The sequence below is a fragment of the Peromyscus maniculatus genome, chromosome 22 (assembly GCF_049852395.1).
Source record: "Peromyscus maniculatus bairdii isolate BWxNUB_F1_BW_parent chromosome 22, HU_Pman_BW_mat_3.1, whole genome shotgun sequence".
Taxonomy (NCBI): domain Eukaryota; kingdom Metazoa; phylum Chordata; class Mammalia; order Rodentia; family Cricetidae; genus Peromyscus; species Peromyscus maniculatus.
The window spans coordinates 36,368,438-36,392,381 of NC_134873.1; the positions used below are offsets into that span (position 1 = coordinate 36,368,438).

General features: G+C 50.3%; 2 protein-coding genes across 2 annotated transcripts in view; one reads left to right on the plus strand and one right to left on the minus strand.

Annotated features, from left to right (window-relative positions):
- The first annotated feature begins 1,912 nt into the window (after positions 1-1,912).
- On the plus strand, positions 1,913-9,556 carry Adi1 (acireductone dioxygenase 1). Its single transcript, XM_006989791.4, has 4 exons — positions 1,913-2,073; positions 4,925-5,044; positions 5,817-5,996; positions 8,686-9,556. Exons 1-4 carry the CDS (start codon positions 1,954-1,956, stop codon positions 8,803-8,805), a joined length of 540 nt encoding a protein of 179 aa, XP_006989853.1. The 5' UTR covers positions 1,913-1,953; the 3' UTR covers positions 8,806-9,556.
- A 9,062-nt stretch (positions 9,557-18,618) lies between these two features.
- Positions 18,619-23,944, minus strand: part of Trappc12 (trafficking protein particle complex subunit 12) — a 67,779-nt gene continuing 62,453 nt past the window's right edge. Inside the window, exons 11-13 of the mRNA XM_006989790.4 lie at positions 20,536-20,636; positions 19,756-19,843; positions 18,619-19,568 (exon numbers count right to left, since the gene is read on the minus strand). Of these exons, the coding sequence (XP_006989852.1) occupies positions 19,326-19,568; positions 19,756-19,843; positions 20,536-20,636 (432 nt within the window). The 3' untranslated portion in view covers positions 18,619-19,325. The remainder of the gene's footprint in view (positions 19,569-19,755; positions 19,844-20,535; positions 20,637-23,944) is intronic.

Sequence of the window (23,944 nt, forward strand, 5' to 3'; positions counted from 1 at the left end):
CCTCTGTACAAGACAGAGGCCAACACACCGTGCTGGGGGCTCTGCTGTGCTGCTGTAGGGAGGAGCAGCCGGCAGAGGCAGGAGCGGAGCAGCCTCCTAGTTTCAAGACTGTTTTTTCTATGGCTGAACAAAGGTTTTGCTTCTTGCTCTGTATTTTGGCAGCTCTATGCAGAGACTTTTGGGTTCAAACTTGTCACTTCCTGTGGACACAGATTCCTTAAAGCCACCAGGGCCTTGGTTGTCTTACCTTTAAAATATGAGAATGTTAGCCAGGCAGTGGTGGCACACGCCTTTAATCCCAGCACTTGGGAGGCAGAGGCAGGAGGATCTCTGTGAGTTCGAGGCCAGCCTGGTCTACAGAGTGAGTTCCAGGAAAGGCTCCAAAGCTACACAGAGAAACCCTGTCTTGAAAACAAACAAACAAACAAACAAACAATAAATAGAAATATCAGAATGTTTTTTTTTTTCTGTCAAAGATGGCTAGTCCACCAAGGACCATTGTTCCATAAACTCACCCATTTGTGAAAATCTTGTGTGCTCCAGTGTATCCAACCCTGAACTGACAGACATTTGTCATCTGCGAGTGAACCTTTATCACACCCTTGCCTGTTGCACAGATCATGAATTAGCCAGTACATCACATTCTGAGGTCTAAGTCCCACCAATGGGGCTTTCTTAATCAGATTATTTGAAGAAGGAAGATCTATCCTTAATCCGTGGCATGCCTTCTAATAGCACGGTGGTTAGTTTTATTTATTTTAGATTTATTTGTGTTTTGCTTGCAGGTATGTGCATCATATGTGAGCATACCCACCAGAGTCTGAAGAGGGCACCAGATCCCCCGGAACTAGTGTTATGGATGGTTGTGAACTACCAAGTGGCTGCCCCATGGGGACAGCACCTGGGTCCTCTGAAAGAGCAGCAAGTGCTCTTAACTGCTGAGTCACCTTTCCAGCTCCTTGATGGTTAATTTTAACTGTCATCTTAACACAGCCTCGGATTACCTAGGAAGAGGGTATCAGTGAGAAACTGTCTAGATCAGGCTGGCCTGTGGCATGTCTGTGGGGGACTGTCTAGATTACATTAATTCAAGTAAGACCTGCTCCTGTGGGTGGCACCATTCCCTAGGCAAGCAAGTATGGAGAGGGGCCTGAGCACAGTAAGCACGTATGCATTTATTTCTCTCCACCCTAGGCTGTGGACGTGACCAGCCGCTTCAAGTTCAAGTTCCTGCTCTGACAGCTCCGCTGTCCCCAGTGCTGGACTTTAACATGGCCTTGTGTGCCAAATAGACCCTTTTTGCCTTTTTTTTTTTTTTTTTTAAGATTTATTTATTTATTATGTATACAGAGGAGGGCGCCAGATCTCATTACAGATGGTTGTGAGCCACCATGTGGTTGCTGGGAATTGAACTCAGGACCTCTGGAAGAGCAGTCGGTGCTCTTAACCTTTGAGCCATCTCTCCAGCCCCCCTTTTTGCCTTTAAGTCGCTCTTGTCACAGTATTTTACCACAGCAAGGAAAGCCGGGCAGACACATAACTGCGCGCGGCGGCTGTGGACATGCTTTCATCTGCCGGTGGAGAGCCCAGCGTCCCGCCCTGACCCCGGGGTCTTTTGTGTGACTGCATCGGCAGACGCAGCTGAGCCCCCGGGCTGTTTAGGCAATCACACTTTTCCATTTTTGCATTTGCTTTCACTCCAGTGAAATAAGAATGGCTGGATCTACCAGCCACGCAGGTCGGTGGGTACCTAAAGTCCAAGCACAGCCTTCCGAGGCCACATCAGGTGGTGCTCCAGGCCCAACAGAGCTCCGCGGCCCATGTGGCAAGGTAGCACCGTCTTAGATTCCACCTGAGCCACAGCCCCGCCCTCCCGACGGCCCCGCCCACAGACGGTCCTGGCTCCGCTCGGCTCCGCCCCCTCCAGTGCTGCTAGCGGAAGCCGCCGTCAACATGGTGCAGGCCTGGTACATGGACGAGTCCGCCGCCGACCCGCGGCTGCCCCACCGCGCGCAGCCCGACCGCCCGGTGGGCCTGGAGCAGCTGCGCACTCTCGGAGTGCTCTACTGGAAGGTACGGGTGCGGGCTGGAGCACAGCGCGCCTGCGCACGCTGTGTGTGTGTGGGGGACCCGGGGTGCCGCGCATGTTCAGCATGGCCGCTCCCTCCCTCGATCTGTTTTAACTACGGTGTTTGGGCCCCGCTTTCCTCGTGGCACGCGCCCGGCCTCACAGCTAATGTTTGCAAACGCAATGCCGCCTGTCAGTCACGTGGTAGTGTCATGGGTGACGCAGTTCAGACACGAGAGGGCCGCAGACAACCCGGGGCTGGTGAAGAAGGGACAGGCTCTAGCCTGTCTGCATTGATGTGGTCAAATTGAAGTGCAAACCAGCTGGGTTAAAGTCTAGTCCGGGGAACTTTGCCGAGTCATGTCCCCTAAAACCATGGAGGCCTGGGGCTGGAGAGATGGCCCAGCGGTTAAGAGCCCCACTGGCTGCTCTTCTAGGTCCTGAGTTCAATTCCCAGCAACCCCATGGTGGCTCACAACCATCTATAATGGAATCTGATGCCCTCTTCTGGCATGCAGGTGTACATGCAGACAGAGCACTCATACCAAACACAAAAAACGCCCCCAAAAGCCATGGAGGCCTGCTCACCACATGGTGTGCCCACAGTAACGGTGTGTGGACGCAGCAGAGCTGATGCGTGGGTGGCCACATGATCAAATCCACCCCCGATGGGATATTTTTGGGTTAGGAAGCAGGGTGAAAGGTGATTGTAGAGGAATCCGGTGTGCACATGCGCAGCCAACGCTCTGCATGGGACGCATGCCCAGAAAAATCATGCGGTTGATGCACTTTGGCCTCTTGAATCAAAAATGATCGACACCAGCTCAGGCGTGGGGGGTGGTTTCAAAAAACACAGCCTTCCGGTTTGTGAGAAGTAACCTAGGCGTCCATGATGACCTCTACGCACTCACCTGGTGGCCTCCAAAATTAGTGACTTTGAGTTATCTGGAGCCGCGGCACCTCAGTCAAGCAGGGGCTCCGGGGCGGGAGGTTTGCTCAGCGAGGCCTCTGTCGTTCCTGTTGGGTGAAGGCGTTAGTCTTCTCTCCCACTGCAGAAGCTGCGAGGGAAAGGGGACGGAGCAGGGTGACAGAAAGACCCCCTCCTCACCACACAGTTGGAGTGAGAGCTCTTGTTTGGAATAGTGTCTTTGTCCCTCACGGAAACCTTAGACTAGGAGACGACGTCACTCAAGACTCTGCAAACACCAGCCGGTCTGAGAACAGCAAATTGGTTGCACAGTTGTTGAACCTGGAGTCCGATCGGGGCCTTTGGTGTCTGGTGAAGGCCCACTAACAGCTGCTGACGGGAGGCTTAAACCACTCACCTCATGCAGGAGCAATCGTGACTCCACTGGAGGCCCACCTTTTCTGTTGTCTTAAGTAGGTGATGAAGTTTCCACGCCGGGATTAGGAAGGAGCGCGTTCAGCACTGAAAATGGCGTTGAGTGTCCTGCGCCAGGCTTGCTAGAACGATGTATGAGGGCTGGAGAGCTGGCTCAGCACTAGCTCCGCGGGTTCCATTGCCACGGTCTCACAGTTGTCTGTAACTCCAGCTCCAGGGGATCTCATGTTCTCTTCTGGCCTCTGTGGACACTAGCCCCGAGAGTGGTGCGCAGACAGACATGCATGCAAAGCACTCATACACATAAAATGTGTTGATGCCTGTGCGTTGGTGTGCTGTTCTGTGATGATGATAAAATAAAGGTGCCACTTCATTGCAAAACAAAAACTAAGCGTCACTAAGTTCATCGTCAGGGGTTTCATGGAGGATTTCAGACTAGTTCTCCCAGGAGCCTTTGGGGAGAGCACGTCAGGAAGAGGGGGTCCGTCCTTGGCTTTGGACTTCAAAGAATAGGTAGGAACGTGATAAATGAAAACTGTCAGCAGGAATTTGAGGTATGGGACCCTGCCACGGAAAGGTATGAGTATATATTCTTTTTTTGTTATGTAGCCCAGGCTAGTTCCCAACTCACAACTCCCTCCTGCATTCTGAGTAGCTAGAATTACAGTCATGGGCCACCACAACACTTTTCAGTAATTAAAAGAGAAGCCCTCTTTCCTTTCCTTTTTTAATTTATTTACTTTTATTTTATGGGCATGTTTTGTCTGCAGGTAAGTCTGTGAGAGAGTGTCAGAGCTTGGAGTTACAAACAGGCGTTAGCTGCCATGTGGGTGCTGGGATTTGAACCTGAGTCCTTGGGGAAAGCAGTCAGTGCCCTTAACTGCTGAGCCATCTTTCCAGCCCCAACTTTTTAGTAATTTTTAAGAGTGACAAGTTGTTGTTTAGCCTAGAATCTAGATTTCTTTAACAGTAGAGTGACAGGGCAGATAGAAAGGTCAAGTGGGGCCGGAGGACAGCAGCTCTCAGTCCATCCTGGTGAACTCAAGCTTGGTCTGTGGGCATGGGAAGCATGCTGACCACAGAGAGCCTAGTAAGACTGCCTGGAAGGTGGCAGAGTGGTCACACACACCGAGGGAGCTGTGTCTCGGCAGGTGTGAGGGATAAGAACTTCACCTGGAAATGTGGAGGACCCAGCGGGACTGTGGCAGAAGGGAGCCGGACTTCGTCAGAGCTGGGGTTCCCACCTGACGCTGTGGAAAACGGACAGTTCATGAGAAGAGGAGGTGGAGGCCTGGGCTAGGACCGGCAAAGACTGAACGATGCTCTGATAGGGTGATCCAGCCGCAGGTCTGGAAGGAGCATGTTGCTATGCTTCCTTCATATCGGACTGGAGAGCAAACCTAGCCTTGTGCCCTACTAGGCAAGCATTGCACCAGGGAGCTAAACTCCCAGCTCACTTGCTGTGTACACATCCTTGTGCCAAGGTGACCTCCATTTTGTTTAAACTCGTATAGCTGGATGCTGACAAGTATGAGAATGATCCAGAACTGGAAAAGATCCGGAAAGAGAGAAACTACTCCTGGATGGACATCATCACCATATGCAAAGAGAAACTTCCCAATTATGAGGAGAAGGTGAGTAGGCCCCACTTGGAGAGGACCAATTCCCTCTTGCCTGTTAACACAAGACTTTCCATTTAGTGTGGTTTTGGGGCGGAGTGATGCTGGGTGAGCCCCTCCCTCTCAGCTCTTGAGGGGCATGACTCTTTGTGGATCAGCTTGGGGTTTTCTCCATGGGATTCACAGTTCTGCACCTGCTGCTTCCCTAGACTTGAATGTTTTCCTGGGAGCTTAAGGGGTGGTGTCTTCAGGGTACCTGACCCCTTCCCTGGGGCCATTCAGTTTAGTGGCATAGAGTTCTTCAGAATGTCCTCACAGAGTGGAGCATGTAATCTCAGCACTTGGAAGGTGAAAACAGGAGGATCAGAAGTTCAAGGTCATCTCAGCTCCAAAGCGAGTTTGAGGCCAGCCTAGGCTAAACGAGACCCTGTTTTAGTTGGCTCCTTCCACCATTTAGGTTCTGGGCATTAAATTCAAGACACCAGTCTAGGTGGCAGGTGCCTTTACTGACTGTGCCGTCTCCCTGGCTCAGCTCTTGGCACTTTTTTTTTTTTTTTCTGAGACAGGGTTTCTCTGTGTAGCTTTGCGCCTTTCCTGGAACTCACTCTGTAGCCCAGGCTGGCCTCAAACTCACAGAGATCCACCTGCCTCTGCCTCCCAAGTGCTGGGATTAAAGGTGTGCACCACCACTGCCTGGCCAGCTCTTGGCACTTTTATTAACCCGTAGCATTCACTGTAGTCTGGCTGTAAGGGCAGGGGCTGCATGACGGCTTCCCTCTTGGACTAGATCAAGATGTTCTTTGAGGAGCATCTGCACCTGGATGAGGAGATCCGCTACATCCTGGAGGGCAGTGGGTACTTCGATGTCAGGGACAAGGAGGACAAGTGGATCCGGATTTCCATGGAGAAGGGGGACATGATCACGCTTCCTGCTGGCATCTACCACCGTTTCACGCTGGATGAGAAGGTGAGAGTGTGCTGTGCTGTGGTCTGGCCTGTGCGTGGACATCACAGGTGGCCGTGACTCACTGGCTGTGTTGTGCAGGGGCCGTCTCCCGGATACACGGGCAGTCACAGAGAGAGCCAGTGGAGCCTGTGGCCAGGGAGCCTTGGCGGGAAGGATCAGAATCTCACTTTTGTTCTTGGTGGACAGTGCCACGGCATTAATCCACAGGCTTTAGTTAAGGGAGCAGATATCTTCAGGAGAGAGACCCACTACTCCACTGAGGGGTGGGTGCTCTCATTTGGGGACCTCAGCAGTCATGCAGTACAGTTATTAGGACTGGAAGTAAGCACAGGAATTAGTTTTTAGGGTCTCAGAGGATGTTTTGGGTTAAACCTGACATGTAGGTATCATTTTTGGTTTTAAAGACAGGGTCTCATGTACTCCAGGCTGGCCTTGAACTCACTATGTAGTTGAGGAGGACCTCGAAATTCTGATCTTCTTGTCTTAACCTCCTCAGTGCTGGGATTACAGGTGTTTACCACCAAATCTAGTTTCTGTGGTGCTGGGGATGCAACTGAGGGCTTTGTCCATGCTGGACAGACAGTTTACCAACTGAGCTACATCTCCAGCCCAAGTTAATTAAAAGAAAAAATTACTTCTATTTTTAAATTATGTATGTGTCTGTTGGGGTAAGTGTACATGGGTGCAGGTTCCTTAGAATCCAGAAGAGGGCATTGGATCTCCTGGAACTGTAGTTGTGGTTGTGGGCCACCTGACATGGGCGCTGGAGGAGCTGACCTTGGGCCCCTCCCCCAAGAGCATATTCACTCTTAACTCCTGAGCCATCTCTCTAGCCTTCCAAATTAACAGTAAATGCATATGGTTTAAACTTCAGAATTATGAAGCCAGGTATGGTGGCATATGCATGTCCTCTCAGCATTTGGGACGTTCAGACAGGAGGATCAGGACTTCAAGGTCATCCTCAGCTACAGATCAAGTTTTGAGGATAGGCTGGGTAAGATGAGACCCTGGATCAAAACAAAGAACAAAATAAAATAAAAATTAGGGCTGGAGAGATGGCTCAGAGGTTAAGAGCACTGACTGCTCTTCCAGAGGTCCTGAGTTCAATTCCCATCAACCACATGGTGGCTCCCAACCATCTATAGTGAGACCTGGTGCCCTCTTCTGGTGTGCAGACATATATACAAACAGAACACTGCATACATAATAAATAAATAAATCTTTAAAAAAATAAGAATTAAGAATTATGAGATGGAGACAACAGTGTTTTCTCCCCTGTTCCTCAGGGCCCCAGGTCTATCCCTCAAGGGTGCCAGAGACTACATTGCAATAATTCCTTTATGAATTATTATCTCAACCTCCCTGATGCTATGACCCTTTAATACAGTTCCTCATGGTATGTTCACCTCCAACCATAAAATTATTGCATTGCTACTTCATAACTGTAGTTTTGCTACTGTTATGAGTTGTCATGTAAATATCTGATATGCAAGCCAAAGGGGTCATGAGCCACAGGTTGAGAGCCGCTGCTTTAGAGGGTGTCTGCATATTCAGAGGCACAATTCTTTCTTTCCTCCTTTCACCCCGGAGGCAACGGGTTCTGCATTTTACTTTTCCACTTGGTGTGCTTCCAGGGTGCATAAAGAGTCCTTGAAGATGGACATTTCCTCTCTAGAAAGCCCAGTCCCAAAAAAACACATAGAGGCTTATGTGAATTATAAATACTTGGCCAGTAGCTCAGGCTTATTACCAACTAGCTCTTACATTTTTTTTTTTTTTTTTTTTTTTTTTTTTTTTTGGTTTTTCGAGACAGGGTTTCTCTGTGTAGCTTTGCGCCTTTCCTGGAGCTCACTTGGTAGCCCAGGCTGGCCTCGAACTCACAGAGATCCGCCTGGCTCTGCCTCCCAAGTGCTGGGATTAAAGGCGTGCGCCACCACCGCCCGGCCTAGCTCTTACATTTTAAGTTAACCCATATTCCTTATTTACGCTCGACCACATGGCACATTCATCTTTTGCTCCCTCTGTCTCTGGCTGGTGTCTCTTGACTCCACCCTTCTCCTTCCCATCATCCTTAATTTGGTCTCCCATCCTATACTTCCTGCCTGGCTACTGGCCAATCAGCATTTTACTGAACCAATTCGAGTGACCAATCTTTACAGTGTACAAGAGGATTATCCCGCAGCAAGCCCTGTCTCTTGTTCACAGCTTCACTGTCATGCTTGATTTAATTACCTACTGTGTGGGGAGTCCCTAGGGATGAGCTTACTTCCACTTTGTTTGTGGCAGCCCGTACTTCTGTAAGTAACATACATTTGTCATTTTTACCTGGGTATGCTTATTTGTAGAATAAAGGTAAGACTGCATGGAAGCTGAATTTCTGGTTCAGGTCAGTGCTGGCAAATTATTCTCTTACCAGCAGCCAGCGGCAGGGGCCTGGTGCTGGTCCTTAGGAGAGTGGTGCCCAGGGGAGGGAGCAAGGAGGGTGGGTGGAGACCAGACCTGTTTCTCCTTGGTATGGACCAGGAGCAGCAGCTGCAGATGCTTATGCTGCTTGGAAGTGGCCTCACTGCTTGCACAGAGGTCTGAAGGAGCTGAGTGCTAAGTGGATGAGCCAGCTTCCAGGGCTATCTCAATGGTTCCCATGGAGATGAGCAGACTTGTTCAATGAGATGTGGGGATTGTTTTCTAGAACTATGTGAAGGCCATGCGGCTGTTTGTGGGAGAACCTGTGTGGACACCGTACAACCGTCCGGCTGACCATTTCGATGCCCGGGTACAGTATGTGAAGTTCTTGGAAGGAAGAGCATAGCGGTGCTCCCGGAAGAGGAACTGCACTGTGTGAGGCTCTTGCTGCAGTCACCGATGGGAAAGTTGCTCACCTCTCTGCGTTTGTATGTGGACTTGACACTAGACCAGCTCTCCTTGGCAAGATTGCCAGATCAGATTCTTTTTAATGAAAGCATCTATAAAGGTGATTTTTATATGAATGTCACAAAAATGTGAACAAGTGATCTTAATTTTCCCCAACTCTGTCAAGACTTAGAGGTATGGGAGCCCTGGGTTGGTGTATGCATCATGCATGACAGATGGTCATGTCCCAGAAGGTCCTTCCGTAGGTGTGTATTGGAATGTGACAATGTGCCCTTTGGAAGGGGGCAGTTATACCCAGCACAGGTAACCAGAAGGAAGATGTTTTTCTCCCTCGTTGATCTCTGGGTGGGGAAGTGGGATTGTTTGTTTTTCTTCCTTCAGATTAAAGCAGCTACCTTAATTATATGCTCATGGTGAGCTGTATTATGCTCATGTTCATTAAAGCCTCTCACTAGAGTCCTTATATGATTTTATGTGTGCATGGCTAATTTCTACATCAGGGTAGAATCTTTTCAGAGTGATTTCAGGTCCTTTTGTAATCAAGAGTCAAAAGAAGTAACATGATTTTCCTCCTCAAGTGCCTTGGGGCTAGACTGATATAGCTTAGATGTAGACCTCTAACCTAACATATGCAAGGCCCTGGGCATGGGCCCCAGCACCACAATAAAGAATAATAGTGCTGAAACATGTTTATGTGTAGTGTGTTATGATTTCAGAAAGCCCCAACAATCTGTGCTGTAGAAGGGCAGGCTATTCTCTAAGTGATAGCTCTCAGTGTGATGTCGTCTGTTACCTTTATCACTGTGTTAGATTTGGGGGCTTGCTTCTGCCATACAGGGGAGCTTGAGCCATGGGGTGGGTGACTGAAGCTGCCCAGCTTCAGAACTCAGATGTGTACAAGCAGCACATCCAAGGCTCTCTGCCTCTAGAGCTACTGTCTGTAAGTAAGGACTGATCTGCCAGCTCTGGTCTACCGATTATTGTTATTTGTTTTTAAAGATTATATTACTCTGTAGCAGCAGCTGGCCTGGACCTGGATATGTAGACCAGGCTGGCCTCAAATTCACAGAGAGCCTCCTGTCTCTGTCTTCTGAGTGCTGGGATTAAAGGTGTGTGCCACTGTGCTTGGCTTTAATTAAAAAAAAAAATTATTTTGTGTTTGAGTGCTTTGCCTGTGTGTGTATGTGTGTGTGTGTGTGTGTGTCTGTGTGTCTGTGTCTGGTGCCCACCAAAGTCAAAAGAGGGTGTCAAATCCTCTGGGACTGGAGTTACAGTTATGGTATGGTTGTCAGCTGCCATATAGATGTTGGGAATTGAACCTGCGTCCTCTGCAAGATCAGCCATCACTCTTAACTACTGAGCCATCTCTCCAGCCACATTTTTGTTGTTGTTTGTTTTAAATTTTTCTTTCTTTGTGATAGGGTCTCTTGTATCGTAGGCTGGTCTCAAATTCATTACGTAGCCGAGGATGACTTTGAGAAAGTGGGGATGGCCTTGAAGTCCTGATCTTGCTTGTACTTCCTGAGTGCTGGGGTTACAGGTATCTGCCCCCATGCCTGCTTTATACAGTGCTGGGGGTGGAACCCAGGGCTTCTCCCGTGCTGAGCAAGCACAGTACCAACCGAACTTCAGCCTCAGCCCCTGTTCCTGTTTTCTAGCTCTGGGCAGGCTGGGCTTGATCTTATGACCTCTTCCTGCCTCCGTCTCCTGATTACTGATTACAGATGTTTGTTAACACTTGCTTCGTTTTTATTTTTTGTGGGTCCCTTTCTGTAAATGGCTTCATTCGTGTTGAAGACTGAATCTGTCTTCCACCATGTTCTACACGCTGACATGTCTTGGGGCTGAGCCATGACTTCACAGATTGGGGGAAGATAACAGAATTCTGTCAGTACACCTAAGTGAGGTAACAGTTTCTTAGCTCTCCCAGAGGATTCCCAATTTTTTTGCATATATATATATATGTATATGTATATATAATAATAATAATAATAATTATTTTTTTTTTCTTTTTTGAGATAGGGTTTCTCTGTGTGACAGTCCTGGCTGTCCTGGAACTTATTATGTAGACCAAGCTGGCCTGGAAATCACAGAGATCTGTCTGCCTCTGCCTCCCAAGTGCTAGGATTAAAGGTGTGTGCCACTATTGCCTGGCCCCACTTTAGTTAAAAAACAAAAACAAAACATAAACTGTTTCATTAAAATACTGTAGACATATAATAAATGCACTTATCTGAAGTGTTTAAATTATTTTTTTAAGCCGGGCGTGGTGGCGCACGCCTTTAATCCCAGCACTCGGGAGGCAGAGCCAGGCGGATCTCTGTGAGTTCGAGGCCAGCCTGGTCTACCAAGTGAGCTCCAGGAAAGGCGCAAAGCTATACAGAGAAACCCTGTCTCGAAAAAACCAAAAAAAAAAAAAAAAAAAAAAAAAAAAAAAATAAATAAATAAATAAATAAATAAATAATAAATTATTTTTTTAGATGGAGTCTCACGGAGTAGCTCTTGCTGGCCTGGTACTCACTATGGAGACCAGGCTGGCCTCTAACTCATGGAGGTCTGCCTCCCAAATGCTGAGATTAAAGGCATGTACACTACACTGGGTCCTGTATTTAAATTTTGACCCACACAGCCACATCATACACCCCTATCAAGGTGATGAAGAATGATTCACCGCCCAGAAACAGCTTGTCTTCTCCTGTCCCTGTGGTCCCTGTAGTCTCATTCTGGAACCTGGTACCTGGAGTCGTGGGGTGCGTTGTCTTTGTGTCTGATGTTTTGGGTTCCTGCTTCTGTCTCCACATCTCTTTCCTGACACTGTCTTCTGTCAGGTGGACTCTTGTTGGATGTCAATTACATGTATGTTTGTTGTGTGTGTGTGTGTGTGTGTGTGTGTGTGTGTGTGTGTTTAGGGGGCGAGGTATTTTGCCAGGTTGGGTCTTTCTTTAAATTTATTTTCATGCATGTGTACATGTGTACACACTCGTGTGTGTGTGTGTGTGTGTGTGTGTGTGTGTGTGTGTGTGTGTGTGTTGATACACTAGTGGAAGTCAGAAGACAGCTTGAGGGAGTTGATTCCGTGTTACCATGAGTCAGAGTGATTGAAATCAAGCCATTAGGCTTGATGGCAGGCCCTGTTTATAATTTTTTTGAGACTGGATCTCACTGTATAGTTCTGACTGGCCTAGAGCTCGGTGTATATATAGATCAGGCTAGCCTCAAACTCCAAGGACCCACTGCCTCTGCCTCCTGAGTACTCAGATTACAGGCAAGAGCCTTTACACTGAACCACAGAGTAAGTTTAAGTCTGGACCTCCTGGGCTTGTGTGATTTCTCTTGCCCCTTGTCTCTTGAGTAGCTGAGGTGCAGGTAGGTGACCACCATGGCTCTGGGGTGGTAATCAAAGGAAGCTGGGTACGGCATCAGAACCGAGAGGGTGTGTGGGATTGGGAACATGGAGTCTCATCAGTGCGTCTTCACCTGCCACTTCTGATTAAATGGCCTCTGGTCTAATGTGTACAGAACACATCTAAGTCTGGAGGGAGAAAGACGTTCTAATGATGGTGGTGTTTTCCCTGTTACACAGTGAGGTTCACGGCTTCAGGCACACGTTTTCTCTGGCTTTCTTAGTTTTGGTGGAACCCAGGGCCTCCCAAGTGCCAAGCCAGTGCTTTGGGAACTGCCCCAGCCTGGGCTCCTCCTTTCTACGATACAGCTTCAGCATCTAAGGTGGAGCCTTTTGCTTATATTGGGCTGGAGAGGCTGTGAGGAGCCAGCCCCAGGTGTCCTGGGGGTTCAGGGGATTGAACATAGCTGGATAAGTGCATGAGTCTCTCCTGTGGTGGACGTAGAAAGCAGGAGGGTTGATGGCAGGAATTTGCCGTAATTTGCCAGTGTGAGGATTTTGGGCATTTTCCAGTGGTGGAATTCAGTATATCTTGGTGAACAGATAGGTGAGGAGTGTTGGGAGGCCACAGGAGTAGGTGGGTAGGTAGTGGGGTGGGTGGGTAGATGGGGGAGTGGCCAGATGATGGTGGGTGGATAGGTAGATGTGCTAGATTGATGAGTGGGTGGGCAGGAAGAGGGGTTGAGTTGATGAGTGGGTGGGTGGAGGGCGATGAATCTCATTTTTGTTCAGATGTGTGAGCAGGAACAATCGTTTTCCTGAAAACTTTTCTGTTAGTACACCATGTGAAAGGTTTCAGAACCTCACATAATTTTATGGCTTACACAATGGAAATTAGACAGACAGACAGACAGACAGACAGACAGACACACACACACACACACACACACACACCCCAGCATCCTGAAGATGGCCAGATGAAAGAGGAAAGTCGTACCGTGCTGATCTAATGGTCTTGGCTCCATTTGCTCAGAAGCCTTGACATCTTCCGGTGAGCTGCTAGATTGTAGGACATGAGCACGGTAGTGGAATCCGGTACTTCTTCGTTTTAGAATGTAACCACCAAACCCCGCAAGCAACAACAAAAATAAGCAAAACGAAATGCAGTGAGTTTTGCTTGGTTGTTTCCTCTGAGTAGAACCTGAGCCATTGGTACCTCAGCTAAGGTTTCCTATTCTGCCCACAGCTCCAGCGTGTGGTGAACAGGTTGTGTGCCCTGTGGTGGACAGGCTGTGTGACCTGTGGTGGACAGGCTGTGTGGCCTGTGGTGGACAGGCTGTGTGGCCTGTGGTGGATAGGCTGTGTGCCTTGTGTGGCCTGTGGTGGATAGGCTGTGTGGCCTATGGTGGACAGGATATATGGCCTGTGGTGGACAGGCTATGTGGCCTATGGTGGACAGGCTGTGTGGCCTGTGGTAGACAGGCTGTGTGGCCTGTGGTGGACAGGTTGTGTGCCCTGTGTGGCCTGTGGTGGATAGGCTGTGTGCCTTGTGTGGCCTGTGGTGGACAGAATGTGTGCCCTGTGTGTCCTGTGGTGGACAGGCTGTGTGGCATGTGTGTCCTGTGGTGGACAGGCTGTGTGTCCTGTGGTGGACAGGCTGTGTGGCCTGTGTTGGACAGGCTGTGTGCCCTGTGTGTCCTGTGGTGGACAGGCTGTGTGGCCTGTGGTAGACAGGCTGCGTGGCCTGTGGTGGACAGGCTGTGTGCCCTGTGTGGCCTGTGGTGGACAGGTTGTGTGCCCTGTGTGCCCTGTGGTGGACAGGCTGTGTGCCCTGTGTGGCCTGTGGTGGACAGAATGTGTGCCCTGTGTGGCCTGTGGTGGACAGGCTGTGTGGATATCCACCCTGTTGGATACTCTGAGACACACAGGTCTTGATGGGTCAGTGAGGTTGATGGTGGTCAGCCCACTGTCTGGTAGAGTTCTAGGTATGTGCCATCCCTGAAGGGAGCCCATCTGTAGGTGTCCAGCTTCCCTGTAGCAGTTCAGCCTACTTTTAGGTCATAACCAATAAAGCCAGTTCTTCCCATCAGCCCTTGTTACAGCTGGGACAGCGTCTCATGTATGGAAGACTTGGTCCCCAGCTGGTGGTATTGCTGAGTGACTGGATCATGTGGGCTCTAGCCACACTGGTGAATTAATGATCATCAGCACACAGTCTGCTGTGTGGAGACTGAACCAAGAGCCTTGCACATGCGAGGTATGCGGTCTGCCTCCAAGCTGTATCCCAGCTTGCTGCCTTCCCTTGTCATTATGTTTCAGTGGGTTAAATGTGCTTGTGCGTGTTAGCAGTTACAGAAAGCTCTCCTGTCTGAGGTCCACACACCTGCCTGGCGAAGGACAGATCGATGCAATCAGTGATTGGCCTTGCCGTCTATACATCTTTCAGCCTGGCCAGTTGTTCATTAATCCTGATGGCTCCTAGGCGCCCTGGCATAATTGATTATTGCTTCTCCAGGAGAACAAAGAAGTGTCATCATCCAAGGACACAGGGATGCCAGCAGGGCTGGGGACAGAGACATTTCTGGAGGCCTGGCCTGCTGCCCCTCGCCCTCCCCAGAGCAGGGCTTTGAACTCCACAGTGACATCATCTAGGACAGAGACACTGGTGGCTGTGTCTGCTCCTGCAGTCCACAGACTTGACTGTGAACTTGCTGAGAGGAGGCATTGCCGATTCATTTATGCCCTGCATTGCGCACTCCAGAGCTTCCAGGGCTGTGAGTGGTACGGTCCTGGCATCCAGGACCCAGACCGGGGACAGGCAAGCAGGACAAGTCTGTCAGGGGGTGCAGCCTTGCTCCTCCCAGCTGCTCGGTGGATTACGTGCTGACGTGACTGGAAGTGATGTGGCTGGTCTTCAGATTCAGGGTGTCTTGGGCTGTCAAAAGAAACACCACAGACCCAAGAGACTTAATATATATAACCTCACGTGACAACACTGGAGGCTGGGTGTTTGAGTTGGGTGTTAGCATCCCCATCACAGGGTTGGGCCTCCTGGGGTCACCTTACGACTGTCCTTCATTGTATGTGAGCACTTCATTCCTACTGGCCTAGGCCCCAGCCTTATACAGGGTCTTATTTAATTTTAATTAGTACTGGACAACAAGGACTTCAATGTATAGATACTGTGGAGACCTATTTAGTCCTAACAATGGAGGGCAAGCTTTCCAGGTTCAGGAAGCAGCAGGCAAAGGTCCTGGGGAAGGACCAGGGCTGATAGCCCATGGGGCTGGGACAGTAGAGAGGGAATAGTTCTGGGTGGAAGCAGACTGTATAGGTTTTATAATTTGCTATGCAGTAGGGGCTTGAGATTCCCTCCAAGCTGGAACCTGTGGAGCTTAGGGACAGAGCAGGCCATGGGTGAGGACAAGACCAGTTAAGTGGTCCAAGCTGGGTGTGGTAGCACATGCTTGTAATCCCAGCACTCTGGAGGCAGGAGGGTCCAGAGTTCCATATGTGACTGGTTTACCTACATAGGGAAATACTGTCTCAAAGAAAACAAAATGGATATGCTCAGTGCAAGGGATGTGGCACCCTTTCCAAACAGTCACTGTGGTGGTTGGTTCTTGTCAACTCAGACGTATCTGGGCGGAGGGAATCTTAATTGAAATCTTAATCTTAAATGAAAACATCTTCATGTTTTTGTGAGCTTGGTCTGGAGGCAAGTCTGTAGGGTATTTTCTTGATTAATGATTGATGTGGGTGGTGCTACCCACGGGTAGGAGGTCCTGGATGGTATAAGAAAGCTGGCTGAGCAAGCCAGTAAGCCAGTGTTCCGTTATGGCTTTTGTTTCAGTTCTTGCCCCCAGGTTTCTGCTCCAACTTCCCTTCATGATAGACTGCAATCTGGGAGGTGAAATAAACCCTTTCTTTCTTAAAAGGTTATGGCGTTTATCATAGCAATAGAAACCTAACCAAGTCACATAGGCTTCCCTTTGTGTGTGTTGTTTATACTAGATCAATGTCTACAGGCCAGTAAGAACCCCGGCCTGCCTGCACATCCTGTAGCTTGAGCACCCAACAACATATAGCAAGGATGGTATGTAGCACATGAAAGTTTTGGTACTGGTTGTGCTTGAACCAGGCCTAGGTGAGCTCCAGACCCAGTCAGTGTTCCTTCCCGGTGAGCTTCCTAACGGTGGGTTCTACATAAAGGCCCTTGGGAAGGCAGGTCACATTCTGGCCTGTTACTTCTCACCAGTGTGGTTGGACAGGTCTTCCCGGAGGTGCTGCTGTTCAGATGGGCCCAAGACCCACAGGGATTAGCAGTCTAGGAGACAAGCAAGAAAGGAGGATTGTTCCTGACGGAGTGTGGCAGTGCATGACTGATTTTGAACAATGGCCGCTAAAAAATTAGCACAGTAGTCAGGCAGTGGGTGATGCACGCCTTTAATCCCGGCACTCGGGAGGCAGAGGCAGGTGGATCTCTGTGAGTTCAAGACTAGCCTGGTCTACAGAGTGAGTTCCAGAACAGGCTCCAAAGGTACACAGAGAAATTCTGTTTCAGAAAACCATCACCACCAGTAACAAAACTGGCATAGTGAACACTTAGAAGAGCCTGTCAGGCCAGCTTTCAGAGTGATGACAGGTTGGGTTGCCCAGGTAGCTGGGTTCCCTGTGTGAGGGAGTCTAACTCATTTTAGCTGCCGTGATCAGAAGAGTGGAGTGTGTATCAGCACCAACCCTGGTTTAGTCAGAGAACCCGTGCTGAGCCAGAACGCGAGCCAGATGCTGAAGTGATGAGGAAGGCGGGCAGGTCTAGCTCACCATGTCAGCTGTGGGGCAGCTCTCACACTCAGGCTCAAAGTTGACCCAGAGTGGCCAAGTCTTGGGCCATGATCTCAGGACTGCAGGAACAGCCATCCTTCTACCTTCTCTGGCCCTGGTCTCTCAATGGGTGGATGAACAGGAATGGCCCCCACAGGCTCGGATGTGAATGCCTGGTCACCAGGGAGAGGCACTACTTGAGATGGATCAGGAGGCGTGGCCTCCTTGGAGTAGGTGTGGCCTCGGAGGAAGTGTGTTGCTTGGGGTGGGCTTTGAGGTTTCAAAAGCCCAAGCCAGCCAGGCCCAGTGGATTTTTTTGTTTCTGTAGAACTCTCAGCTACTTCTCCAGCACCATGTCTGCTTGCATGCTGCCATGCTTCCTGCCACGATAATGGACTGAGTCTCTGCAGTTGTAAGCAAGCCCCAATTTAATGCTTTCTTTGGTAAGAGTTGGCATGGTCATGATGTTTCTACATAGCACAGGACACTAAGACAGTGGGGGTGCAGTCCTGGGGAATACTGGGCCAACCTCACCTGCAGATGTGAGACCAGAACTCAGGATGCTGTTTCTGTGGCCAGAACATCTGGTAGCTCCTGGCATGCCGTCTGATGAGGTGGTGCCTGAGGTGAGCAGGGTGTTTGCTACTGTCTCCCCGTGGCCAAAGTTGGGGACCCGTGTGGCTTTGTTCCCACATCCTGGCCTGATGCAGGGAAGATGTGCCTCAGCCCCTAGGGCCTGGTCATCAAGACTATGAACACCCAGCTTCTGCAGTGAACGCACGCCCGGCACCACCTCTTCCACATGCCATACTCCCGGTTCCATCCTTAAGAACTTGCAGAACACGAGACCAGGTGAGGTGGCTTAGGGTCAAGACTGCTTGCGGCTCTTGCAAAGGACTGGAGTTTGGTTCCCAGAACCTGTACCTGGGCTCACAACCATATGTAACTCTAGGGGCTCCAATGTCCTTTTTCTGGCTTCTGAGTGGAGTGAAGGTGTGCTCCCTGGAGGAAACTCAATGCCTGATACTGTGGCTGGCCAGGCTACAGGCCACTGCTCTTTGTTAAAGCAGATGTGACGAGCCTGTTCAACTGCCCTCTGAAACATCTGTGTTTACCTTAAAGATGACTGATGAGACCCAGACAGACAAGCTCCTGAGAGTCATAAACCAACATCTCCATAACACCTGCTGTAAGGCTCAAGGAATGCCATGAAGGGGGGCGTGGGAGAATGCATGCTGGGAGCGGGTGGAGTGCTGTGTAACCGTGTCCTCTGAAGTACCGCCTGCTGGAGGAACACAGACCCTGTGTAACTGTTCACAGGCCCCTCCTCAAGGTCACACAGTAGGAACAGCTGGGGAGAGGGGGCTGGCCAGCTGAGCTGCCTCCAAGTTCTGCAGGGGCTCCAGAGACACAGCTTTTGAGAGTCCCCACCAAGGTAGGTGTCCATTCCAGCACCTCTGGGTGTCCATGCTCCTGTGAGTGACCCCCCCCCCACTAATTCACTGCTTCTCTAAGTCGGTCTGGGGTGTCATTGGTGTCACCTGAGGTATTGCCCATGTCTCCCCAGGAAGCCACACAAGAGCTTTATCTCTTCATTTTATTACAACAGTGAACAGACATGTGGCGTTGCTTTGTGCCACAGACATTTGTTGATGGAGCTGGGGTGGAACCCAGGCCCTCAGCACACGAGGCACAAGCTGTTCTACCGAATCCCAAGGTTGTGTATCCTGCCTTAAACGAATTGGGAAAGCTGCGTACCCAAAGCTGTTGTCAGGTTCTTTACATTTCTCAAAGTGGAAAAGCACACAAGCATTAAGCACATATCCCGACTTCTAGGCACACAGGAATGCATGGATGCTATACCTGGCCTGAGATGCTTCCTGTCCCAGCTGTGTTCTGGGTGTGCTGATGGCTTTCAATCCATCCCCAGGCCATCCAGGGTGGCCTGTCAGGCCAGAGGTGAGCTGAATGATCCAAGTGATGCTCTGGTTTGGGATGTAGTGCAAAGAAGACAATGAACTGTAATCGTTTAGGCCTGCAGTGAGATGAGGCAATATTATACACCTGCTGGTTCTCTGTGAGTGTTCAAAGTGAGCAGGTCAACTTCCAGGAACAAACCAAAGGGACCCAGAGTGTCTTGCGTTTCACCAACAGGCAGTGCCGTGGCGACTGCACAGTGGGCAGGGCAGTGGTCCGAGAGCAGCCCCAGCTCAAGGCATGCTCCCACACACTGTCAGATGTGTTTACTGAGCTGCTCAGGTGTCTGCAGGGTACAGAGACCTGGTGGGAACTAGGCCAGCTTGAGGCACTGTGTGTTGAAGCTGTCCCCTTCTTTGCTGGCGACAGCTTCGAGCAGGCTCTGCTTCTTCTGCATGCTCCTGGAGGATTCCAGCTCATACATGGTGGTCAGGTTGAAGAGCACACTCTCGTGCAGGTAGTGCTTGGGGTCCTGCTGCACCATGGCCTCCAGCTGCCGCAGGGAGTCCTTGAGCTTGCCCAGGTAAAGCAGACACACGGCAGCATTGTTGTTGGCCTGCAGGAAAGGACACGTGCTCAGGGTGGCACTGCCTGCTCTTGGTGGTCCCCGGTCCCCACGTCTCACCAGCCCCTTTATGGACCTCTCTGGCTATGGGAGGCCAGGCCAGGCCAGAGCAGGAATCTGGTTTGTTGGTCTGCAAAAGGTAGAGGGACCTGTGGGGTCCCGAGTCTGCATGTCTTACCACTGCATTTGTGGGGTCCATCCTCAAGATCTCTGTGAAGAACTTGTGAGCTTCTGAAAAGTTATTCTGGCCCAGGTACAGAAAGGCTCTGCAATGCACACAACAGGTAAAGAAGTGAGCACAGGAAAGTCAAGGTTTCTCTCCAGCATGGCTCACATGCACCATGGGAATAAGGGCCACACATGCCAGAGTGAGTCCTGTGTTCTCAGTGGCTTTACTGCTGACTGAAACATCAGCAAGTTTCTGAACTGAAACGTCAGCCATGCAGGCTCCAGTCCAGACACTTCCTGCCTTATAAACTGAACCCCACTCCATGTTCACTTTCTGGGCCCGGTTAGAAGGGGGAGCAGGTCTGTCCTGATGACCACACACTCATGATCTTGTAATACATGACTCATGAAAGCTAATCTGAGACCAGTGCTGGCAGGAGCCCATTGGCGGGTGTAACACACTGATGTAAGTCTGTACTGAAAACAAGCGTGCTCTGAAGAGCAGGGATATCTTCAGACTGGTTCCCAGGAGTAAGGAACAGAGCTGCGATTCTAGAACGCCAACAGGCTATCTGGCCTGAGGCTCCTGGGTCTCAGTACTGAGGACAGGGACAGGTGGGAGAAAGACATACCCCAAACTGTGGGTCAGTGAGATGACCAGCTGTCACTCGAACCCTGAGGTCAGTCCCAGGAGCTCACGTGTCAGAGCCAACTCTCCACAGTGGTCCTCTGAGCTCAGCATGCATGTGTACGTGCACACACGCTTAGTAAATCACTGAAAGATATTTACCTGTTCATTAAAACCATGATTTTACCCTGCAGTCCATCCAACTTCGGTGCTACTTTCTCGACATCTTGAAAATATCTTTCAGCTGTTTTTATGTCTCCAATCTGCTTTGACAAAGTTATCTAGTCAGTTTAGCTGACAGGTTAAAAGAGGTATAAATGTAAAGTCACACTTGTTCCCCAGTGTTATGTCACAGCAGGAAAGTCCCCTGTGTGTTACCCAGTGAGCAGGAGACATTTAAGACACTCCAAAAGTCACACGGAATACCATCTTTTGACCACGCTGTACCTTATTATAACAAACACCCCGTTTGCCTTCTAATGACTGGAGAACCCCTGAGGGATTGAGCTGTATGAGTTCTTGATTCCAGTCAAGTCCAGTTTATGTATGAGGAGGCTTGTCTGGGCTCTCAGCCTGGTGGCTCTCCCCTTTGACAGCACCTTGTCACTGTTTGGGAACACGCTTGGGGTGACACCTGTCTTAGGTTGTATGTGGGGAGTCAGTGCTGTGGGGAGCAGGTCATCGGCTACCTATCTGCAGGCCTGTTTTTGGAAGCATAGTGAGGCCCAGGTCAGTCTCTCCAGAGTGACTCTAGAGTACCCTGGGTAGGGCAGCTTGGGGAGAGCGAGCCCGAGGTCCTACCCTGGCAGAGCCCTGCTCCACCCTGCAGGAGGGGTAACCAACAGTTAGTGACCACTGTGTCCACAGTGGCCCTAGGCCTGGGGTGTGTGAGTGGAAGGAGTCCTCTCCAGCTTGGGCTCATCTCACATGCTGAGCTGGGGATGAGGAGGCAGCCCTGGTTCAAACACTTCAACCTTCTAACTTGAATAAGTTATCTAACTTGAATAAGACATCTAATTTGCTATTTGTCCTTACAATCATTTCTAGCCACTCAATGGCTCAAAAAATAAACAAGAAAAGTTTTTGCATTTCCTGGGGAGGGGTTGACAACTGTTCAAGCTAGAGGCCATTCCTTTCTAAGCAGTTTCTTGAGGTCTGACTGCTGGCTAATGAGCTGCAAGTATACAACAGAGATACTGAATGTGACGTCCAGGACACATCCGGGTGTACAGCCATCATCCATTGGGCATCCTTGGGCCACTGTGCACCACTGTCCCCCACCTGCTCCTTCTCATGGCTGCAGCTCCAACTGTCCATCCCCACCTGCTACGCTGCTGCCGCCGTCCCTGACACGTTGAGGCCTCTCCTGCTCCTCTCTGGTGTGTTCTAGCATTCACTCCCTGGCCCCCTGCAGTCCTCCATGGTCTGACACCTTCCTGGCTCTTCAGTGAACTCTGATAGTCATGGGTCTTCTGCTTTGAAGTCACATGGTCACAAGTATCCTCTTGTCCTGCCCTGGATGGCAGCGCTGTGGCATCCATTGGCTACTGCACTTCCGTGGTGGTTCAAAAGCTACCTTGCTGGTATGAGTGATGACCTCCTAAGACCCATGTGAAAAGATCTGGAGGGCCAGAGTGTGAGCCAGAGACGTAACTTCAAAGGACAAATGCTACAGATGTCGAGAGACTGGATTACTCTGTTCTGCCTTTGGACTGTCTGAGAAGCTCCTGGATACAGGTGTGTCCAGCCTTCTGAGAACGGGCTTCCTCAATGTGGAATCCCTCTCATGTCCAATTCCCTCCTGCTAGCCACCACCCGCCTGCTTTCTGAGCAGAAGGCACACATGGTCTGCAGGATGCTGTGTGTGATGGAGACATCCACAGGCCTGAGAGCCTCAAATATGCAGACGCCACCTGGCCTTTCTGAGGGCTGGCGGGGATGTGGGCAGGAGGCACTCACGCCTGTGGGGACCGGCAAAGGCATTAAGAGTTCCCTCACATCTGGGAACTGAATCAAAAACAAGCCCTTTATTATGCTGCAGGCCTGAGCTGGGTCTCCAGCAGTTATATGAATGGCACAGTGTACAGAGGTGACCCCGTGCTCACAGCCAGACTTGCTCTATGCCCATCTCAGGAGGGATGAAGACTGCTTTTCAGACTAAAACACCCTGAGGAGTTACAACAGGTCTGTGACCAGGAGACCCGGGAGAGGCTAGGGGAGGGGCATGTACTTGTCAAAGTTCTCTTCCTCTGTGGTCCAGCAATTGTGGGGATAATAAAATAGTGGCTCGTCTATTCTTAAGTCACATTAATATTTTAGAAAAACCTTAAAAATAAATTTAAATGTGTGAAGTCAATGGAGAAGGTGCATGTCAATATCCAAATTCACCTGTGTGAGATTATCTAGGAGCCCACTGTCTATCACTTACTTCACCTTGGTTGGTGCAGTCCATCCCTGATGCTACCAAATTTCCCCCTCAGGCCTCTGCACATTTGTTTACAGTGAACTACTTCTATTCCCGCTCCTTAGCACTGTAATGCTAAGTGCCCTGCCTTGTTTGGATCCGTGTCTGATTTTCCATTTCTCTGTTGTGTTTTCCTAGACTCAGGAGCCAGGGATGGCCTCTGAGAACATGTGAGTACATCTACATTTGGTTTCACACCCTCAGACAGAAATGGCTGTAGAGAGGCTCATTCTGCTCACCCATCAGGGTGGGATGACCAGGTATCTTAAGCCTGGCCATGCTGTGCTGATGAGGACCCGAGTCTGCTGGGATGGCTGCAGAGGGAGGCTGGCCAGTGACTCCTGTGCACCGAGGGCAAGAGAATGGGCATGCAAGACGCAGATGCCAGCACCACACTGCGTGCAGGTCAAGCTCAACAGTGCCCAGGCATCCTGGCCTTGAAGGTCTAACCCTCCGGGCTCTGACACCTTGGCCCAGGGGAAACTTCAGCTCTCATTTGGAGCAACACATCCGGAGGACTGTGGCTCTCCTCTGTCTTGGATCCGGAGAAGGAGCACTGGCCTGCCGCAGCCTCCAAGGCTGAGCAGCCCAGCCCTGCTACACAGCAAACCTACTGCCCCCTTATGTTTTGTCCTCTCTATCTGCTGAGGACACCACCCCTCTTCTCTCCCAAGGACAGCACTGGCTGACACCTCTTTCACCCACAGGCTTTCAACACCAGAGAGCCATGGCCCTCCCCAGATTTGCAGACTGAATTCAAGATGGAGCAAGGGCTCCCTTTTCCATTATCCTCCCATGCACTCAACATTAATCAGCTCCAGCTCAGTAATGAAGTCATCCGGAAGCATTTACCCTTCTTTATGCTACATGGCTTTCGCTGTGGAGATGTGGTCTATGAGGGACACACATCCTTGGGCCTGCCCCCAAACTATCAAATTCCGCACTCTGCACCAGTACTTTCAGTGTTCTCTCCTGGGTCCTGGGTCTTCCAAGCAGGAGGGCCTTGCTAAGGAGCCAGGACAGAGGGTTTGGCACCTGGGAGTCCCAGACTCCTAGGGGGCAGGAAGAGGCGAAGATGCTGTTTAGATGTGGCTACCTGTGAGGTCG